Below are 19840 nucleotides of genomic sequence, written 5' to 3'. Positions count from 1 at the left end.
AATCCATAAATTTAAAAAAAAAAAAAAAAAGATTGAGGAATGACACAAGCTATGGTGGGTGACTTAGGTGTGTAAGGTGAAATGAGAGACGAGTGCCAGAGGAAAGAGCTTCTTTCCCTGATGTCTCTAGTAGAGTTTGGGGAGGCTAGGAAAAGCAGAGAAGTGAAGGAAGGAGGAACTTGGAGACCACTGTGGTCCCGTGTACCACATGTAGGTACTTGCTGCAGTCCTTTCCCCTTCCACCGTCAGATGGCGCTCTTGTGCAGTCCCCAGGCTCACCGCTGCGGCCCGCCGTAAGGACTCTCTAACCGCCGTTTCTCTAATGCAGGCCCGGCGGCCTCGCAGCCTCCCTTGAGTATAGAGCACTCTATGGCCCTGAAGAAGGCCCCGCTTCCGTGCGCCTCTAGCAAGCCACTTGTAGGCGCAGGTGATGGAGCTCCCGAAGCTCGCTGTCTTCGATCTGGGTGAGGGGCCCGACTGTGTAGAATTCCGTAGGGTGCTCTTCTTTTCCAAACCCCAGTTGCAGCTCTCGAGGCCCTGCTTCCCAGGCTGAACCTTCCCCTTTCTTCCTCTCGCAGATTACACGCTCTGGCCATTCTGGGTGGACACGCATGTAGATCCCCCATTCCATAAGAGCAGGTGAGGCTGGGCTGGGGAGGACTGGGAAAAAGCTGGTCGGGCTGGAGCTGAGCGCACTCTCACCTTCTCCAGCGATGGAACTGTACGAGATAGGCGAGGCCAGACCATCCGATTGTACCCAGAGGTGCCCGAGGTCCTGGACCGATTTCGGGGGCTTGGGGTGCCCGTCGCAGCTGCTTCACGGTAAGAGCAACTGAAAAAAACTGTCAGCCTAACGTTGACAGATGCATGCATAAGGTTTTTCGTGTTCCCAAAATTTAGGCTGTGCAAATTTGCAAGTATTGTACATTTGTTAAATTATGACTGCCTGTGCCTTTTATTTTTTGAACATTGGCTTGGGGCCACCTGTGTCAGAAAGGAAGGATATGGAGTAGAATTAAGGGCCCAGGAAGCCTATCCACCCCTCCTGGAAAAACAAGTTGATTTACCCCTGGTTATACTTAACTTCACTTGCAGCTCTGGCCCTCCACTCCTCATCTCATCTACTATACCTTTTTGCAGGACAGGTGAAATTGAAGGGGCCAAACAGCTACTGGAGCTCTTTGACCTTGACAGATACTTTGTTCAGCGGGAAATCTATCCAGGCAGCAAGGTCACACACTTTGAGAGGTATGTGCAGGAGATGAGGGTAGAAGCAGGGGAAGAGAAAAGCAGAGAGACTGGAGGAGCTCAGAAGCCAGTGTGGTTACTCTCTGCCCTGTCTTGCACAGGCTGCGGCAGAAGACTGGAGTTCCTTTCTCCCAGATGCTGTTCTTTGATGATGAGAAGCGGAATATTGTAGACGTCAGCAAACTGGGTACTGAGTGGTGAGAATACCATTTGGGAAATGGGGAGAAGGGGTGCCTAGGAGGGATAGGTATAAAATGAGATCTCTTTTTCTTTCTAGGTGTTACCTGCATTCATGTCCAGAATGGAATGAGTCTTCAAGTCCTAACTCAAGGATTAGAGACATTTGCAAAGGCCCAAGCTGGACCCTGAGGTCCAGTCCTATGGATGAGCCTCATTGGAGGCATAAAACTGAAGGAAATCAGGAAGGCATTTTCAGGTGCATGTGTAAATTATTAAAGTGTATTTGTGTGTGACAGAAGAAATCTTACCCACAATGTGGGGTTGTTCTTTTTTCTTGCATGTGAATCAGGGTTGGCTATCCAGAGGGGCCAAGACCAGAGTGTGAGGCATTAAACTGCATCAATTTCTGCCGTAGAACCTGTGGCAAACCCCTTGTGCTCCCGGCATCCTCACTCTCTCTCCTGAGCTGTTAAGGGCATAAAAGAACTAAATCTTCCACTGGCCCTAGGTAACGGGGTGTATTACCCTGCACATTTCCTTCCAGGAAACAAATACTTGGTTTTGAGGCGGGATGGGGGCGGCCTTTTCATACTTGAAAAAGAAGCATCCCCTTCACGAGGAGCGGTGAATTTGGAGCTGGTGGCTGGCATCACGTGGTAGAAGTGGCCTCCTTGGCGACTGTTGATGATGTCACTGCAGTGCCCCAGGCTGGGATTGGCCGAGGCCCGTGACTGAGTGAGGAGATGCGCTCTCCCAGGAATAAGGCGGAAGTGTGCGGGACGCCGTGGGCCCGCGGTGGGAGAGGACAGGGTTGCGATGAGTGGTCTGGGCCGACTCTTCGGGAGGGGTGAGCCGGGGCAAGACCGGTCGGCCGGGAGGCGCTGGCCACAGGGAGTGGGGGAGAGGCTACGGCCCCTGGCGTGGAAGAAACCCAGGAGACAGGCTTCACCGCAAATCCTTATGATGGCCCAGCAAGGCCTCTAGTGCCACGAGGCCCACCTTTCAGGGAGCCAGGCAGTGTCAGCCTTCCCTCCTCCACCCCAGAAGGAAGAGCTGAGGCCGGGGAAGGGACAGGAGTGGTGTGCTGTGCTGGCTCCTACTGTTTAGATTTGACAACCAGTTTCCAGATTTTTTCCAAAACATTGGTGCTTACTTGATGCTGGGCAAGAGGGAATCTGTAGTGACAAAGAAAGGAGATTTCTCAAAGCTCCCATCCGATGGGGGAAGACCAGCAAAATTGGTATTGACAGTATAGTGTAGCACTATATGGTGGAGATGTTCCTGAAAACCAGGGGAGCACAGGAGAAGCAGCTTTTGGGGGTCCAGAAGGCTAGAAAGTATATCAGGTGGAGAATCGAAGTACTCCAGGAAGAGGTAACTGTGTGTGCAAAACAGAGGCTGGACAAAGGATGGTTATATTTAGAAGAAAGAGTAGTTCTGGTTGCCCCATGAGTGTACCTACCACTGAAGGGGAGAGGAAAGTAAAAGGAAGTATAGTTGGAGAGGTAGGCAAGGGCCAAAAGAACCTTGTAAATCCCATTTGGGAAGTTTTGGATTTTGGCCCGGTGGAGTGGCTCAATTGGTTGGAGCATCATCCCATACACCAAAAAGGTTTTGGGTTCGATTCCTGGTCAGAACACATTCCTAGGTTTTGGGTTCCATTCCTGGTGGGGGCACATATGGGAGGCAACCCACCGATGTTTCTCTCCCTTCCTCTTTCTCTATAAGCATATCCTTGGGTAAGGATTAAAAAAAATTTTCTTTAAGTTTTGAATTTTGCCCTAGCTGGATAGCTCAGTTGGTTAGAGCGTCATCTGGATATGCCGGGGTTGCAGGTTCAATTCCTGGTCAGGGCACATACAAGAATCAACCAATGAATGCATAAATCAGTGGAACAACAAATTAATGGTTCTCTCTCTTTCTCTCCCCCCTCCCCCCACCCCTCTCTCAAATCAATAAACAATTTTTTTTAAGTTTTGGATTTTATCCATAAGGAGTAGAGAGTATGGAAGGATTTCAAGCAGGCAAGGGCCATCAGTTGTGGGGGGTGGAGGGAAATAACTGTTTGAAGTGCAGAAGATGAAAAATACGATCAGTTTTTTTGTTTTTTCTCTAGCCCCCTGTACTTCATTCAGTTTGAACCTGTGGTGTCAGGACCTTGGGTATCTCCTGTGACAGCAAGTGGAACAGTGATTATAAAAAGCGACTGGACTTTGGTGGGGGAGTGATAATGAGGGGCTGTGTGTATGTGGGTGTGTGGGAGGGATGTGGGGAATCTCTGTACCTTCCACTCAGTTTTGCTGTGAACCTAAAACTCCTCTAAGAAATAAAGTCTAGCTCTGTATGTGCTTGGTGTGGCTCAGTTGCGTGTTGTCCCACAAAGCAAAAGGTCGCTGGTTCAATCCCCAGTCAGGGCACATGCCTGGCTTTTGAGTTCAGTGCCCGGGCAGGGCACCTATCAGAGGCGGCTGATCAAAGTTTCTCTTTCACATCAATGTTTCTCTCCCTCTCTTTCTCCTTTCCCACTCTCTAAAAAGTAAATACGTAAAATCTTTTATAAAAGAGAGTCTATAAACTTTTTAAAAAGACTGAAAATGACTTGAAACTCCAGCCAGGCTTGGATAGCAAAGGAATACTAGCTTTGCAAGTCATGTTGCCCCATTTCAATTACTGCTCAGTCTCTTACTAGTTGTGATTTTAGACCCAAAAAATGTTAGTATCTTCATGCCTAGTTTCACATTTGTAAAGATAATACATTCATTGCAGAGAGTCATTTTGGAACTAGAATAACACCGTCAAATGCTTAGCACATAGTATGCATGCACTCCATGATTGGTGGTTAATTTCTTTTCTTCACACAATATGGGCATTGTCCATTGGACTCCAGGGAAGAAGGAGAAGGAACCAACCCCTGAAGAGGCAATACAGAAACTGAAGGAGACAGAGAAGATACTGATCAAGAAACAGGAGTTTCTGGAGCAGAAGATTCAACAGGAGCTACAAACAGCCAAGAAGCATGGGACCAAGAACAAGAGAGGTAATAGGGGAAAGGTACCAACAGGGAGGAGCCAGGTACCAAGCAGGGACTTCTGACTCTGATGTTCAAGGTATGGCCTGGGTCAGCTGCCCTACAGGCTTTGAGGAGGAAGAAGAGGTTGGAGAAGCAGCTGGCGCAAACCGATGGGACATTGTCTACCCTGGAGTTTCAGCGTGAGGCCATTGAGAATGCCACCACCAACGCAGAAGTGCTTCGCACCATGGAGCTTGCTGCCCGTGGCATGAAGAAAGCCTACCAGGACATGTGGGTATGGGGGAAGGGGCAGAGGGGGCCCAAGTACTGGGGTTATTAGCTTGGTATTGTACTTTGGATCTTAAAACCTCTCAATGTGAATTTACAGTACAGGTACCTGTGGTGGCAACATTTCAGCCTCCTTGCTTTCTGAAAGAATATCTCTTTTCTGGCTGGGGCATTCTAGCAAAGAAAGATGATTTTCCTAATCTGTAAAGACCCTTCAGAGAACGGAGTGCAATCTGTCCCACTCCCTGCCCAGTGTGGAATCTTGCCATTTCTCAGCCCATACTTGCCTAGTTACAATTTTCCAGGGATCTTCCATCTGGTGGCCATGGATTTATCAGTCCAAAGCCACCGGCAGACCCTTCATTCATGTGAGACAAGAAAATCGGGGGTAGTTGCCTGATGTCTTGGCTATATATGTTTTCCTCAGGGACATCGACAAGGTGGATGAACTGATGGCTGACATCACAGAACAGCAGGAGGTGGCCCAGCATATCTCGGATGCCATTTCTCGGCCTGTGGGCTTTGGAGATGATGTGGATGAGGTGATTGGTCAAGAAGTCTTGGAGAAAGCATGGGACCAGCCAAAACCAATGTCCAGGAGACTCGTGGGGCAATTTTTAGGAGGAACTCCAACAGCGGTATGTTTTTAAGAGCAGAAGTTTCCTTTCTTTGTCTTGAACAGTCTTGTCATCCCCTATCCAGGATGAGCTGTTGGAGGAGCTAGAGGAGCTGGAGCAGGAAGAATTGGCCCGGGAGTTGTTACATGTGGGCGACAAGGAGGAAGAACCCCAAGTCCATCTGCCCAATGTACCCTCTGCACATCTGCCTGCACTGCCAGGTATTCAGAGCTGTTCTCATATCTTAAGGACTTGAGAGGATGGGACAGATATGAGGAGAGATCATTCCTCATCCCCTGGTTCCTCAAAGGAACCAGGCAGAAAGGTTTCACAGGTTACTGACTGCGTAAGAGTACCTGGCTAAAGGGGAGTGGGGACTGAAATCCAGCCTGTGCTCCACTCAGCAAGCTGTGTGCCCTGGTTTAGGGTTTCAGATGCTGGGAAAAACAGGCACCTTTTTGTTTTTTAAGTTGCACAAAGACATGGGATTAGCAGCAGCTCAACAAGCAGAAGGGCCACACCTTTGGGTTCTTTGTTGGGGAGAGAAAATTCAGCAGGTTCTGAGTGTTGTTGCAGGGATGGTTGGAAGGTGCTGGGGCCTTAACACATCTTTCTCTGGGTATCCTTGCCCCAAAGCTTCTAAAGCGGATGAAGATGAAGAAGCACTAAAGCAGTTGGCTGACTGTGTATCCTGATGAGTCTGGGCATATCTTCCTGATGCTGCCTTCGTTGGTCTCTTTTCCTTAAGTACCAAGCGCTAAGCTAAAGGAATATAGCCTTTTTGGGAGGCCCTGCTGAGAGTGGTGGTATAGCCTTGCTTGAGAAAGGGTTTGTTACCCTCCCATCTCTGGCTCAACTGTAAAGGACCTTGGTGCAGGAGGAGCCTCCGAGCTCCCTTCTTTCTGCTAGCAATTACAGTGCTCTTGTCCTCAATAAAATTGAGCAGATTGAACGCTGGTATTTATACTGCCTTGTCTATACCTGAAACTCTTCCCCTGGTCCTTGGAGCCTTTTTTCAGGCCATGAATAATAACAGGACTAACGAAGGGGCATTGGAACACAGAACAAATGTTTCTAATATCTTACCTTCTAGGTTCATCTTTCAAGTTGATTTGTCCTAGAGTTGCCTAGTGCTGAGGCTGAGGCAACTGCAGTCTGTTTATCCTAGAAGTGGAGCTGTCTCTGCATCTTCCCTCATCACTTCCCCCCCGTCAGCCTTTGCCAAGACAGCCTCATGATTTATTGCCCATTTTCTCTTTGCAAAGCCCATTTTCAAGGACAGGGAGGGAGAATACAGGGATAAAGGGGGCAAGTAACTTTCCTTAGCTGGAACCCATAGTTAGTAGACTTGGTTTGAACTGTCATTTCTCTGTCTAGGAGCAATGAGATACTGCGATTCCCTAGGATTGTTTCAATAGTAAATTTAGAGGAGGAAAAAGGAACCAAGATATTTCACATAGCCTGATACCCTTTTCTTAAAGAACAAACAACCAGGTCCTCTACCCTATGGCTTGAACATTTAAAGTGCAAAGAGTTGTAAAACAATGAACATGTACTTAGCCAGAATAATGAAGCTCCTTAGAGCAGGTGTTCATCTGAGCACTCCCTCTCCCATGAGCCACGTGTGAGCTACACTGAGGGACACTGTGGACTCAACAGCTGTCGAGATCACTGGTTACAGGCTCTGGGCAGAAATCTACCTGCTCAGGTTCCTTTCAGGAAAGAATGTCTTTGACCCCGGCTCATGAAACTAAATCAGACTTAGATTTATTTTTGGTATAAAAGATTTTTAGCCCGACGCCTCCTGCTTTGCTCTTCTCTCAACCCCCTGCCTCTCAGCCACTTTCAGATACTGATTTCCATGGATTGGTGACGGTTTGCCACGCTAGGCGACTTGCACATGGCCTCAAGCAGCCTGATCTCATGGGTGGGTTGCTCAGGCTGGAACTTGAGCACCCAGGGATCCTTGATGATGTCCAGGATGGTGGCACGCTTGGTGGCTTGGCGTAGTATCTGGAGGACCAGGTTCTAAGGCAGGGGAGAGAGAGGTCTTGGCTGAGCCTCCCATTGTGCCACACAGGCAATGAGCAGGGGACCTAAGAAAGAAGCAGGATAGCCCATCACACCACTCTGACAGAAGGGGGTGTGGCTTCCATTTTATCCTAAAGAGCCAGGCTTTTAACTCTCTGGAGGGGAAGAGAAGGAAGAGCCTTGCCTAATCCCCTCTGGCCTAAAAGATAGAAGTTGAATCCTGCTCACCACTCATATCTAAAGTGTGGGGCCCAGTGATTGGTCCTTTAAGCCCTTCCCACTATTCTAGGGCAGGGGCCAGAGTGTGAGCTGGCTCTGGTAAGGAAGAGCCTTCTCCAGAGTTGGGAGGCCTAGACTGGGTTCCCTCCCTATGGGTCATCCCTGAAGCCTCAGTCCTACTGGGGGAGCCAGCACCTTGCACTCCTGGGAGATGGACAAGTTAGCTGGAAAAGTGACCTCCTTCTGAGTTTCTTTCAGCAGCTTCTTGAGATTGGTGTCATCAAAAGGCAGACGGGCAACCACTAGAGTGTAGAGGATGACGCCCATGCTCCAGGTGTCAGACAGAAAAGGGTTGTAAGGCAAGCCTAACAAGATCTCTGGGCACGCATAAGCAAAGCTGCCACAGTAGGTCTGGCTGAGGTGGTTAAAGCAGTTCATTTGTCCGTAAGAAGGGCTAGTACGCACAGCCTGGTTAGAAGGCACCATCTTGGCGAAACCAAAGTCCGATATCTTCACATTCTCCCGCTTGTCCAGCAATAGGTTCTCCAACTTTAAGTCCCTACCAGCAGCAGAAAGGCTGGGGGTCAGGGAGAGGGCTTAGTATTAGACCCAGAGCTGAAGAGCCAGAGGCTAGAGATGAGGAAAGGCATAATGGGAGAAATGCCATTATGAAGACCCAAGGCAGAGAGGAAGGAAAACCATGGGCTTGTGAACAGAGACCAAAAAAGAGACACAATGGTAACTGAGGAGGCCTGGGAGTTCATTATTTTGTAAAGGGCTCTGCTCAGAGCGGGCACTTAAATGTTCTTGACCAGGTGACTAAAATAGAGTGGGTGAGTGGGCCTGGACACTGAGCAGGGAGGTCAAAGGAGGAAAAAGCAGGGCAGGACATAGAGACATGCACAAAACCCCCTAGAAAGCCCAGACTGGGGTCTGGGTGGCAGCATACTCACCGGTGCACGATGCCCTTGCTGTGCAGGTAGGCGATGCCCAGAGTCATCTGGGAGAACCACTTGCCAGCAAGGGGCTCAGAGCAGGCCCCGTAGCGCTGGATCCATTCAAGGACATCGCCACCCTGAGCCAGCTCCAGAATTATGTACACCCGGGATGTGGTCTCGATGGCCTGATAGAAGTTGATGAGGTACTTGTGCCGCAGGACTTTCATTACCTGGCCCCGGAACAGTGACCCATCAAACCTGAGAAGGGAGAACCCTGGCTGTGCTCCCAGCCCTCCTACTCTCCTAGTGCTGCGTTCACAGAACTTTGCAACAGGAGCAAACCCTAGAGAGCTGGTGGCCTGTGGGCACACCCTGTACTTTGCCCTTTCACTTTTTGAGGGGCTGGAGGTGAATGGGTGGGTGGAAAGAGGTTGGATTTATATAAAATAATTTTCCTAGCTGCTTACTGAGGCATTCAGTTCTGGTTTGGGGGTTTCTGGCCTTCCCCCCTCCTAACCATACCCCTTGTAAGAAGCCTTTAAGCAGCTTGGTACCAGTTCCCTCTTCCAGTCCCCTTTCCAACCTGTATCTCACGGGGCAGGAACTTGTTCAGATAGTCTTCAGAGGCCTTCTTCTTTGAGATGATCTTGACAGCCACCATGACCTTCTGCTTTGTGTAGTAAGCCTCATATACTGTCCCATAGGAGCCATTGCCAACGGCCTTACCCACCTCATAACCATACTCCTCCATGACAGAGCGGTGGGCTGAGGTGGGTGGAGCTGCCTCCTGGGTGTCTCCCTTCCCCATGGTGCTGGGCTTGCTGACAGCAGGGAGCTTTGCTACTTAAAAGCCTCCTGTCTACTCAGAAAGCCAACACCTTGAGTCACTGAGGGCCAGGGTACCAAAGTGAAGTTAGTCTCCAAATGCTTGCCTGTGTAGTCACACGAGTCTGGGATGATGGGTTCTGCTCTTCACTAGGAACTTGGAGGAGAGAAAAGGGAGAAGCAATTCTTTGTCTCCAGTAGCTGTTGTTACATCTTTCTCCTCTTGGTTACGGAATTCCCAAGGCCCCATGTTCCGCACGCATCACAATTCACCTTCTGTCCACCATTGGCCACAAGGCTTGAGAATGAAGTGAGTTTGGAACAGTCATTCCTGGAGGCACCTTTTGCAGTCTGGTGAGAATCCGTCCATAGATCTGGTCCCTACAACCATTCCTGTTTATTGAGTACCTACTATGTGTCAGGCAGTGTGATGAATACTGGGATAAGTAATAAGGCCAGTAGACCCTGTGCCCCTAGATTTTATAATCCAGCATGAGAAACACATGAGTGTGAGAATAAAGAGAATCACAAGGTATTGTAAAAGCATGTTCTGAGGAGTCTAACTTTAAAATTCATACTTTTTTCTTTTTTGGCTTAGAATAACTTTTTGGCAAATTGAGCTAGACTCAGTTGAATGGTTCATCAGGTGGTCTCATCTCAGCTGGGATGGTTTATTTCTGCTGCATATGGTCTCACTAACCAGCTGACTGGCCTCAGTTCCCTCACATAGTGGCACTGAATTTCAAGAGGAAAAAAAGTCACAAGTTGCATTTTCAATTGAAGCCAGGTTCCAAAGTCACAAAGTATCACTTCCATACTTTTATATAAAGACAATTACAAGGTTACAAAGATCATGTACTGAAGGGGTGTAGACGTAGACTCCACCTCTTAACCTTGAAATACATTCTTTTTAAAAATTTTTATTCAGTGGGTTTTTTAAGGAAGAGAGAAACATTGATTTGTTGTTCCACTTATTTATGCTTTCATTGGTTGATTCTCATTTGTGCCCTGACCAGGGATCAAACCCACATCCTTGGCATATTGGGACGATGCTCTGACCAACTTAGCTACCCAGACAGGCTGGTGAAATGCACTCTTACCTTTCCTTCCATGACCCTAAACTCTGTACTTCATCCTTAAGTCCAAGCCATAAATCTGATTTTATTCCCATTTAAAACAATTTAACATGCTCCATTAATCTCAGGATCAAGTCCAAATACTTTTGTGTCTTCAAGACTTGACCCTGCTTACCTCTCCAGTTTTTCCTTCTAACATATATGCAATGCTCCAACCAAACAGAATTGCTTTTCCTTTATTGTTCCCTCTGTCTGGCAAACTCCTGCTCTCCCTTCAGGACTTAACTGATGAACTGTTTTAAGGAAGCTTGCTCAAGCCCAAATTAGATGTGCCTGCCTCCTAGATGCTCCTACCCCAATACTTCCTCTGTCACAACACCTACCGTAGTGACTATAATTGCTTTTCTTGTTGCATCCCTATTAAGTTGTGAGGGAGGTCAGCTGACAAGGAGATGAAGTGAGGAGTTTGAAAATGGGTTATGGAGAGTAGAAGAGAGCTGATTTTGGAAAATGAGCAGGATCACTGGGCAGCACTGAGGACCCAACTGAGGTTAGAGAACACAATTTACAGACACATGATCTTAACACATCAGTGTTAAGATCCTTTTAGCATCCTGGATATAGGTGCTTGCACATTGATAGATGAATAATGCAAGATTAAGGTTTCACTTGGCAGCTGCAATGAAGGAATGGAGTCTTCAAGGACACAGGCAAGAATGTGGCTGAAATGATGGAATGCAGAATCTAAGCTGAATGGGTTAAAAAAAGGTGAAAAAAAAAAAAACCAAAGGGGCCGGGGGAGGGGTTGTAGGTCTCAGTGAAATGCAAGACCAAATTTGGTGGGAATGACAGAACAAGAGGTTGTGGTCATAGAAGGGGTGTCTGGATTTAAGAATGGGGGGGTGGATGGGAGGGGGCATGCAGAGGAAAAAACAAAGGAAGAATCAGATGTCTTATATTGTCCATCCTCCAAAATAAAATGAAAACTCCAACAACAGATCATGCCATAGGCTACTGGTAAATTCCTGTTTATTGACAGCCTGACCCAGCTGGCAGGACAGCTCCAAGTCCTGTTGGAGGCAGATCTACACCCTTAATCTCTCAAGATGAGCAGTTGTCCAGGGCACACTGTGTTAAGGAGGCCCACCCAGCCCTGCCCATCTTCTGCTTCACAGCTGGCCCCTGGATAGGTAGCTTGGTGGCACCTCTGTTCCCATCACATACAGGGGTGGCGGGGGGAGTACGAGGCAAGGGGGGAAGTAAACCAGTTCTTTCAAGTAATGTGTGTTAGACTGCTTACTATGTACGAAAGCATTGCTAGGCCCTGAGGACACCAAGATGGATAAATTAATGTAAGGAGTTAGCAATTAACAAGGGAGACTGACACATAAAAAATAAAATAACAGTAGTGAGATGAAGTGCTATAAAGCCTGGAAAGATGTAAGGGAAGGCTTTTCAGAGGAGGTGGAACTTGCACTCTTCAAAAGAGGTCTCCAGGCAGGTAAGTGGGAACTGTAGATAGGGCAGTCTAAGCAAAGGGAACTACATGAGGCTTGCAGGCTTGAGAGAACACATTCAGAATTTTTTTAAAGGTTTATCTTACTCTCATTCCAGAGAGAGGGAAAGGGAGAGGATCATCACTGTGAGAAACACTAGCTGCCTCCAGCATGCAGCCCAACTAGGGATGGGACCAGCAAGCTGGGCATGTGCCCTGACTGGGAATCAAACTGGTGACCTTTAGGTTATAGGATAATGCTCCAACCAACTGAGCCATGCCTGCCAGGGTGACATTTAGAATTTCAGTTTGAGCCTAGCCATTTAATTCAGTTGGTTAGAGTATAGTCCCAATATGCCAAGGTTGCAGGTTTGATCTCACATTAGGATACATACAAGAATCAACCAATGAATGCATAAATAAGTGGAGCAACAAATTAATGCTTCTCTCTCCCTTCCTCTCTCTCTAAAATCAATTAAAAAATTTTTTTAAGAATTTCAATTTGAATACAAGATAGGATTCCAGAAGGGGAATGTACCTAAAGAAATCATTAAGATCCAGGCCTGAGAGACCTCACATGCCAGCTTTTTTTACTTTATCTCATGTACTCATGGTCCAGTTTTGGTATGCATCAAAACCAGAGCTTGTTAAAAAAAAAATACTGATGCCCAGTCACACACACCCCCAAGATCCTGATTTAGTAGTACCCAGGTATCTGTTTTTCATAAACTGATAGCTGAATCTAATACACATGAAGAGTTGAGAACCATTGTTGCAGGAAAAAAGACTCCTTGTGTGTGCATGTGTGTTCATTCTTGCAGCAGCAGTGTGGGAATAGATCCAAGGGGGGAGATGACAAAGAGACTAGCACAGTGGCTGTCACAGTAATTTAGGTGGGAGGATGGACCTGAACAAGACAACCATGGAGGGCAGGCATTTGGAAGATATTCAGGAAATAAGCAGAAAGGGCTTGGTGGCATTGATCTGGGGGTAGTAGTAATTGAGAAAGAGGCCCAGGTTTCTGGCTTTAGAGACAGGGTGGTTGTCACTTAAAGACCATCCAAAGCCATTCTAAGCTACTTTAAAAAATTTTTTTTCAGCCCTGGCTGGTGTAGCTCAGTGGATTGAGCATGGGCCTACCAACCAAAGGGTTTCCAGTTGGATTCCCAGTCAGGGCACATGCCTGAGTTGCAGGCCAGGTCCCCAGTAGAAGGTGCATGAGGAGCAACCACACATTGATGTTTCTCTCCCTCTTTCTCCCTCCCTTCCCCTCTCTCTAAAAGTAAATAAATAATTTTAAAAGATCTTCACCAGAGAATGTTTATTGATTTTAGAGGGGGCGGGAGAGAGACATCAATTGATTGCCTCCCATCTACACTGACTGGGAATCAAACCTGCAACTTCTTGGTGTAGGGTAGGATGCTCTAACTAACTAAGCTACTACTACTTTTTAAATTACTAAAGTAATTATCTAAAAAACTCAACCCTCTACTTCCTGGAACTTCACCTCCTTAAGAGAGGACTGGGTCAGAGAGAGCAAATATAGCTAAGTGGACTTCTCAGGCCAGAAACCACTTGTGACTTTCAGCTTCCTTACATTTTGCTCCCAGGTGGCCAAAGGAAAGTCACTACCCCTGGGTCTGATCTCCAGGCGAACTGCCCTAAAGGCAGCTTCCCTTAAAATAGAGCTGAGACAGGCAAAGGTAAACTTTTTCAGAATAATCTGCAATACAAAATCAAGAAAGTCCAAATACATATATACATAAATAAGAACAAAAACAGGAAAAAGACAAACGCATGGCAATATTCTTTGCCTGCAACTAACAATAACCCTGTCAGGCTGCCTAATTTACAGGGTGAAAGGCACCATATTTCTGTGTGCCTGTACATCAGACCTCGCCCAGGCTGGCCTATCGTCGGCCATGGAACGGTCGTTATACAGCCAGGGAAGCCTCCAATACAGCCTCAAGGATATATTTTATTTACTGATTTATTTTCTGGCGGTAAGCCATTCATGACCCGTAGGAGTAAGATGGGATCCAGACTATAACCCCTATATGGGCTGTGCCCTTGTCCTAGCACAGCGACGCCCAGAGCCTCACCCCAGGCCGGGTTGGGGACCATGAACTGCTCAGGTCTCGCCCTCAACAGTCCGTGGCGAGCCTCATTGGTGCAGCCGGCAAACACTTCGGGGCATCCACTAGATACTGGCACTGCCACGGCCCGGGTTCCCCGTCCTGGACAGTCAGTAGGCGCGCGCACTGCAGGAACTGCTCAAGGTCTCCGCCCCAAATCTTCCCAGAGACAGAGAGACGACCCAGAGACGACTCTTTTCCGAAAAGGTGCCTACATCCCCATAGCCACGGCTCCACCGTACGCTCCTGCCCAGGAAGCCGTCAGCCGGCCACCGTCCCCTCTAGGGTCTAGGAAGAAGCTTCTCGCCGGGCAGAAGATACAGCGGGAGAGGGCGGAAGTGGTAAGACTGACGTGGCCTGGGCAGCTCTCCCGATTGCCGGGAGGGCTTCCCGCCGTGGGGGAAGCTCGCTGAGCCTTGTGTGGTATCCCGAGCTGAGCCGGGCCTCCTGCTGTACAAAGCTCATAGGCGAGCACTTCACTGAGCCGAGTGCCGGGGTCCCTCGTGGCGTGACCTCAGTTTTTACAATCAGGCACAGCGGCGGCCCACCCCACGGAGGTCGGTCATCAGGTCCTCAACAGGCTGCTGCGGGCGCGCCGCTCTGGGGGAGACCCCAGCTGGAGCCCAAGGGCAGCTACGGGGCTGCAGAGGCTTCTGGCGCTACCTGCGCCAGCCCTTCCCGCGCGGTTTGGACCCTGGGTCTGCGGCGGGAAGGTGCGGGAGGTGCGAAGCCGCAAGGAGTTGTCATGGCAACGGGATGGGGCACGGGGAGGCTCGGGACAAATGGACCGAGGGCGAGGGGAACCTGGGTCGAAGACAAGAGAGCAGAGGTGCAGCCCAGTCTTAGGGATAGAAAGACTGGGGGAGGGTCGGAGAGGTCAAGGGGAAGTAGTGCAGCCATCGAGCTTAGTTCAAAAGGCTTGACTTGGGGCATCATGAGTTGCTCCCTGGTTTCCATAACCTCAGGACTCCCCCAAACAGGTTCTGCTGCCTTAAGGATGACAGTCCTAGGACACCCTCGAAGTTGGAGCTGTCAGTGGCTGCCATTCCTGATGCTGCTGCTGAGCACAGGCCATGAGCCAAGGGTGGAAGGTGTGACACACTACAAGGCCGGCGACCCTGTCATTCTGTATGTCAACAAAGTGGGACCCTACCATAACCCTCAGGAGACTTACCACTACTATCAGCTTCCAGTCTGCTCTCCTGAGAAGATACGTCACAAAAGCCTTAGCCTGGGTGAAGTGCTGGATGGTGACCGAATGGCTGAGTCTTTGTACGAGATTCGCTTTCGGGAAAATGTGGAAAGGAGAATTCTGTGCCATATGCAGCTCAGTCCTGCACAGGTCAGCCTCTCCACATGGCTAGAACTTACTCCTCCCTCCCAGGGACTAATAACAGTGAATCACATTTATGGTTTTCAAAGTGTCTTTATGGAAATTATCTACCTTGATTTCAACTACATGTGGCAGGCAGGGCAGGTGGCATTATTTGTATTCAGTTGATGAAGAAACATACTTGCTCAAAGGTAACTTTTTCAAGACTACATGGATAGAGAATTGCAGAGCTGATATAAGAGCCTGGGACTCCTGATTCCAAGCTTCTCTGCTGGTAATAAGCTCCCAACTCACTGCTACGTAGTTATTTCCTTCCATCCTTACCTCTTGGTCCTTAACTGGCTCCTTTACACTTTGCCTAATCTTTTCTGTCATGCTGTTTTCACTAGCAAATCTTATATTAGGACACTTTTCCGTAATCAACTTTAGACCTTCTTATACCTTATCTCTTTCCTCTTTATAGGCTGTAACCCTGTCAATCAAACTTTTTTTTGAGAAACCCAACATAGTGGGGTCTAACCCAATAGTTCTGGACAGGGGGCAGTTTTGTCTCCCAAGAGACATTTGGCACTGCCTGGGGATATTTTTGATTGTCACCACTAAGGGGTGCTACTCTAGTGAGAAGAAGCCAGGGAAGGGACAGCCCCCAACAACAAATTACATAGCCCCAAATGTCAGCAGTGCCAAAGTTGAGTAACCCTGCTCTAACTCTGTGACCAGGGAGGCCTTGTCTGATTCTTGACTTGCTCTTTGTAGGTGGAACAGCTGCGCCAGGCCATCGAGGAACTGTATTATTTTGAATTCGTGGTGGACGACTTGCCACTCCGTGGCTTTGTGGGCTACATGGAGGAGAGTGGCTTCCTGCCTCACAGCCACAAGATAGGACTCTGGACCCACTTGGACTTCCACCTGGAATTCCATGGAGATCGAATTATATTTGCCAACGTCTCAGTGCGGGATGTCAAGCCTCATAGTTTAGATGGGTTACGACCTGATGAGTTCCTAGGCCTCACCCACACCTACAGTGTGCGGTGGTCTGAGACTTCAGTGGAGCGTCGTAGTGACAGGCGCCGTGGTGATGATGGTGGTTTCTTTCCCCGAACACTGGAAATTCATTGGTTGTCCATCATCAATTCCATGGTGCTTGTGTTTTTGCTGGTGGGTTTTGTGGCTGTCATTCTCATGCGTGTGCTTCGGAATGACCTGGCTCGGTACAACTTGGATGAGGAGACACCCTCTGCAGGTTCTGGGGATGACTTTGACCAAGGTGACAACGGCTGGAAAATCATCCATACCGATGTCTTCCGTTTCCCTCCATACCGTGGTCTGCTCTGTGCTGTGCTTGGTGTGGGTGCCCAGTTCCTGGCCCTTGGCACTGGTGAGGTGATAAAAATTAACCAGGGATTTTTCTCAAGGGTTAAATGTAAGTAGGTGATTTGTTCAGAAAAGATCTGCAGATCTGTCCAAGGTGAGGGGCAGACCTAAGGGTGGGCTGGCTCTAGCAAGAATGCATATATTCTAACTGTGAGTTTTCTGGACAACAGAATTGGGGGATAGTGTTTTGCTAGAAGCCTTGGGTCTGAGAGAAGGAGGCTGATTCCTCTGAAGTTGCCAGAGGAACAGGTGAGACCTAACACAAATTTTCCACTACCACCCTGCAGGCATTATTGTCATGGCGCTGCTGGGCATGTTCAATGTGCACCGTCACGGGGCCATTAACTCGGCAGCCATCCTGTTGTATGCCCTGACCTGCTGCATCTCTGGCTACGTGTCCAGCCACTTCTACCGGCAGATTGGAGGCGAGCGTTGGGTGTGGAACATCATTCTTACCACCAGTCTCTTCTCTGGTGAGAACTGGCCTTTCCATGGTGGGCGCTTCATAGAAGCTGGGATAGTCAGAGAGAGACTTCAAGGGAATGAAAATCAGCAAAAGAAACAATAAGAAAACCATTCAAAAAACAAGAATGCATTTATTTTGCATAGTTAAAAATTATTAAGCCCTTAAAGTATTCTAGGCAGCATAGTAAGTGTTTAACAAGCCTTCATCTAATTTAATCCTTACAATAACAATAATGAAGTAGGTAACATTTTCCCCATTTTACAGATGAGTAAGTTGAATTTCAGGATAGCTAAAGTAATTTGCCCAAGATTACATCCTCCTAAAAAGTAGTGAGCCAGGTTTTAGACCCAGGCAGTTTGACTCTAGAGCCCGTATTCTCAACCATTACACTGAAACAACACTCTGGGATTTATTTTTGGATACTCCCCTTGCCCTTTTCTTTTTAGTTTTATTTTTGAGGTGGGCTACTCCACTCTAGCCTTTAAGCTGGCTTGTCCTCTCAAAGGCAGTAGTAGTTGCATTCTAAACATTTCATGTTCCCAAAGCTAAGGGTCTGATTTATATTCCATCACATTTAAGGTTCACCTGAGGTTTTCTGAAAACAGGACCTAATCCAAAGGAATGTTTCATGCTAGGAATCATTGATGCCTCAGCAGGACAGGCCCTTGGAGGCAGGTGGATTTGTGTCAGTCTTAGATCCGTATGTAAAGCTGCCCTTTTTTTCCCCCAAAAAGATTTTATTTATTTATTTTTAGAGAAGGGAGAAGGGAGGGAGGAAGAGGGAGAGAAATATCAATGCGTGGTTGCCTCTCGTGTACTCCCATCCAGGGACCTGGCTTGCAACCCAGGCATGTGTTCCTGACTGGGAATCGAACTGGTGACCCTTTGGTTTGTAGGCCGGCGCTCAATGCACTGAGCCACACCAGACAGGGGTGTAAAGCTAATGGATAGGGGAGGGGTATCAGTAAAATAAGAAACAAGAAGTGGGATGTGAAAGGCTAGCACCTGCCTGGGAGCAGGATTTTTCACCCCTCTCCCCTTTAGACCCAGTCTGAGTGGGCGCCCCAGGGACATAGTGCCTAGTGCTGACCCTCCTCCCTCTGGGGGCCCACCCTTGCAGTGCCTTTCTTCCTGACGTGGAGTGTGGTGAACTCAGTACATTGGGCCAATGGTTCGACTCAGGCTCTGCCAGCCACCACCATCCTACTGCTTTTGACTGTTTGGCTGCTGGTGGGCTTTCCTCTCACTGTCATTGGAGGCATCTTCGGGAAGAACAATGCTAGCCCCTTCGATGCACCTTGTCGCACCAAGAACATTGCCCGGGAAATCCCACCTCAACCCTGGTACAAGTCTACTCTCATCCACATGACTGTTGGAGGCTTCCTACCTTTCAGGTATCTTCCCTTTATCCTATGGCCGTCACTCTCAGGTTCCTGCCCTCAGCTTTCCATTTCCCCACTCACCCTATGTACCTTAACCTAGTGTCAGTGATAACCTCTGGTTCAGCCGTACCATTAAGAGATCACTAAACAGTTCTTCCTTTCTTTAAGTAGGGCTGAGCTTGAAACAATTCAAATGTGAGGGGTCTCACTTATAGAGGCATTTCTCCTTTCACCATCTCCCTGGTTTCTGACTTGAGTGTATAGAAACACTATGTGGGGTAAAGCCCATTTGATTATTTGTTCAATTTGTTGAGTACCTCTTAGTGGCAGGCAGATAATACAATGGAAAATATATCAGACAAGATCCCTGTTCTCAACCTATCAAAGATGTTCTGAAAATGAAATCAGCTAATCATAGGCAAAAGAAACCTCAACAAGCCTGGAACTCCAGGGCAGGAAGTGGACTGGGGCCACTCACCACACTGACCCAGTAACTGGAGGGGTGCTGGCAGTGCACAGCCCTTTAATGCAGTGTCTCTTCTCTTCACAGTGCCATCTCTGTGGAGCTGTATTACATCTTTGCCACAGTGTGGGGTCGGGAGCAGTACACTTTGTATGGCATTCTCTTCTTTGTCTTCGCCATCCTGCTGAGTGTGGGAGCTTGCATCTCCATTGCGCTCACCTACTTCCAGTTGTCAGGAGAGGATTACCGCTGGTGGTGGCGATCTGTGCTGAGTGTTGGCTCCACTGGACTCTTCATCTTCCTCTACTCAGTTTTCTACTATGCCAGGCGCTCCAACATGTCAGGGCCCGTACAGACAGTGGAATTCTTTGGCTACTCCTTGCTCACTGGTTATATCTTCTTCCTCATGCTGGGCACCATCTCCTTTTTTTCTTCCCTAAAGTTCATCCGTTATATCTATGTTAACCTCAAAATGGACTGAGTTTTGGGTGGCAAAACTACTGTTTTTCTCTCCCTTTCTTCATGCTCCATTTCCTACCAACATCTCTTCTGATTGACTGAATTGTGTGACAGCATTGTTGCCTTCCCCTTGGCCCTTTGGGACTCCCTTCCCCAGGGAAGTTCTGGAAATTATTAATATTATATAAGAAGTATATATTTGAACTTTTTAAGTTGCCTTTAGTTTTGGTCCTGATTTTTCTTTTTACAATTATCAAAATAAAATTTATTAAGAAAAAGGATCCTGTAGTTGGAGGGTTTG

The 19840-nt window shown here is 48.0% G+C and overlaps 4 protein-coding genes across 11 annotated transcripts; 3 read left to right on the top strand and 1 right to left on the bottom strand.

The window, feature by feature from the left end:
- The first annotated feature begins 285 nt into the window (after positions 1-285).
- On the top strand, positions 286-4445 carry LOC123820374 (magnesium-dependent phosphatase 1). Of its 5 annotated transcripts, none has more exons than XR_006785971.1 (8): positions 286-464; positions 579-639; positions 712-822; positions 1141-1248; positions 1350-1445; positions 1526-1684; positions 1844-2275; positions 3545-3772. XR_006785971.1 is itself a non-coding variant. In XM_045841068.1 (8 exons), the coding sequence occupies exons 1-8, from the start codon at positions 431-433 to the stop codon at positions 4361-4363; spliced, it is 717 nt and encodes a 238-aa protein (XP_045697024.1). In that variant the 5' UTR covers positions 286-430; the 3' UTR covers positions 4364-4445. The 5 variants fall into 5 exon arrangements, 3 of the variants coding, with proteins under 3 accessions (XP_045697024.1, XP_045697025.1, XP_045697026.1); XM_045841068.1 differs by lacking the exon at positions 1844-2275 and adding an exon at positions 4316-4445 and having other exon boundaries at positions 3545-3644; XR_006785972.1 differs by lacking the exon at positions 1844-2275 and having other exon boundaries at positions 1350-1435; positions 3545-3635.
- CHMP4A (charged multivesicular body protein 4A) lies at positions 2178-6295 on the top strand. Its single transcript, XM_045841071.1, has 6 exons — positions 2178-2275; positions 4316-4465; positions 4552-4729; positions 5154-5268; positions 5429-5564; positions 5980-6295. The coding sequence occupies exons 1-6, from the start codon at positions 2245-2247 to the stop codon at positions 6036-6038; spliced, it is 669 nt and encodes a 222-aa protein (XP_045697027.1). The 5' UTR covers positions 2178-2244; the 3' UTR covers positions 6039-6295.
- An 893-nt stretch (positions 6296-7188) lies between these two features.
- On the bottom strand, positions 7189-9339 carry TSSK4 (testis specific serine kinase 4). Its single transcript, XM_045841132.1, has 4 exons — positions 9115-9339; positions 8547-8761; positions 7789-8152; positions 7189-7371 (listed from the first exon to the last, which is right to left on the bottom strand). Exons 1-4 carry the CDS (start codon positions 9337-9339, stop codon positions 7189-7191), a joined length of 987 nt encoding a protein of 328 aa, XP_045697088.1.
- A 4571-nt stretch (positions 9340-13910) lies between these two features.
- Positions 13911-19820, top strand: TM9SF1 (transmembrane 9 superfamily member 1). 4 transcript variants are annotated; one of them, XM_045841123.1, is made up of 6 exons: positions 13911-14403; positions 15043-15404; positions 16152-16773; positions 17057-17242; positions 18356-18629; positions 19168-19820. In XM_045841123.1, exons 2-6 carry the CDS (start codon positions 15060-15062, stop codon positions 19559-19561), a joined length of 1821 nt encoding a protein of 606 aa, XP_045697079.1. In that variant the 5' UTR covers positions 13911-14403; positions 15043-15059; the 3' UTR covers positions 19562-19820. The 4 variants fall into 4 exon arrangements, with proteins under 4 accessions (XP_045697079.1, XP_045697080.1, XP_045697078.1 ...); XM_045841124.1 differs by lacking the exon at positions 13911-14403 and adding an exon at positions 14454-14619; XM_045841122.1 differs by lacking the exon at positions 13911-14403 and adding an exon at positions 14626-14775.
- The last annotated feature ends 20 nt before the right edge of the window (positions 19821-19840 follow it).

This window comes from Phyllostomus hastatus, unplaced genomic scaffold (assembly GCF_019186645.2).
Source record: "Phyllostomus hastatus isolate PE091 unplaced genomic scaffold, TTU_PhHast_1.1 phas_contig_348, whole genome shotgun sequence".
NCBI lineage: Eukaryota > Metazoa > Chordata > Mammalia > Chiroptera > Phyllostomidae > Phyllostomus > Phyllostomus hastatus.
This window is presented reverse-complemented; position numbering and strand designations above follow the sequence as displayed.

What these genes read in the sequence shown, in the direction of transcription:
- LOC123820374 (XM_045841068.1), top strand. Translation starts at nt 431, where the DNA reads ATGGAGCTCCCGAAGCTCGCTGTCTTCGATCTGG. An exon ending in AGCAAACTGGGTACTGAGTG is followed by an intron (nt 1,446 to 1,525) that starts GTGAGAATACCA and finishes TTTTCTTTCTAG; the next exon opens with GTGTTACCTGCATTCATGTC. An exon ending in TAAAAAGCGACTGGACTTTG is followed by an intron (nt 3,645 to 4,315) that starts GTGGGGGAGTGA and finishes ATTGGACTCCAG; the next exon opens with GGAAGAAGGAGAAGGAACCA.
- CHMP4A (XM_045841071.1), top strand. Translation starts at nt 2,245, where the DNA reads ATGAGTGGTCTGGGCCGACTCTTCGGGAGGG. An exon ending in AAGAAAGCCTACCAGGACAT is followed by an intron (nt 4,730 to 5,153) that starts GTGGGTATGGGG and finishes TGTTTTCCTCAG; the next exon opens with GGACATCGACAAGGTGGATG. An exon ending in ACATCTGCCTGCACTGCCAG is followed by an intron (nt 5,565 to 5,979) that starts GTATTCAGAGCT and finishes CTTGCCCCAAAG; the next exon opens with CTTCTAAAGCGGATGAAGAT.
- TSSK4 (XM_045841132.1), bottom strand. Translation starts at nt 9,339, where the DNA reads ATGGGGAAGGGAGACACCCAGGAGGCAGCTCCACCCACCTCAGCCCAC. An exon ending in AGCAAGGGCATCGTGCACCG is followed by an intron (nt 8,153 to 8,546) that starts GTGAGTATGCTG and finishes TGCTGCTGGTAG; the next exon opens with GGACTTAAAGTTGGAGAACC. An exon ending in CCATCTCCCAGGAGTGCAAG is followed by an intron (nt 7,372 to 7,788) that starts GTGCTGGCTCCC and finishes CCCCTGCCTTAG; the next exon opens with AACCTGGTCCTCCAGATACT.
- TM9SF1 (XM_045841123.1), top strand. Translation starts at nt 15,060, where the DNA reads ATGACAGTCCTAGGACACCCTCGAAGTTGGAGCTGTCAGTGGCTGCCA. An exon ending in GTTCCTGGCCCTTGGCACTG is followed by an intron (nt 16,774 to 17,056) that starts GTGAGGTGATAA and finishes ACCACCCTGCAG; the next exon opens with GCATTATTGTCATGGCGCTG. An exon ending in TACCACCAGTCTCTTCTCTG is followed by an intron (nt 17,243 to 18,355) that starts GTGAGAACTGGC and finishes CCACCCTTGCAG; the next exon opens with TGCCTTTCTTCCTGACGTGG.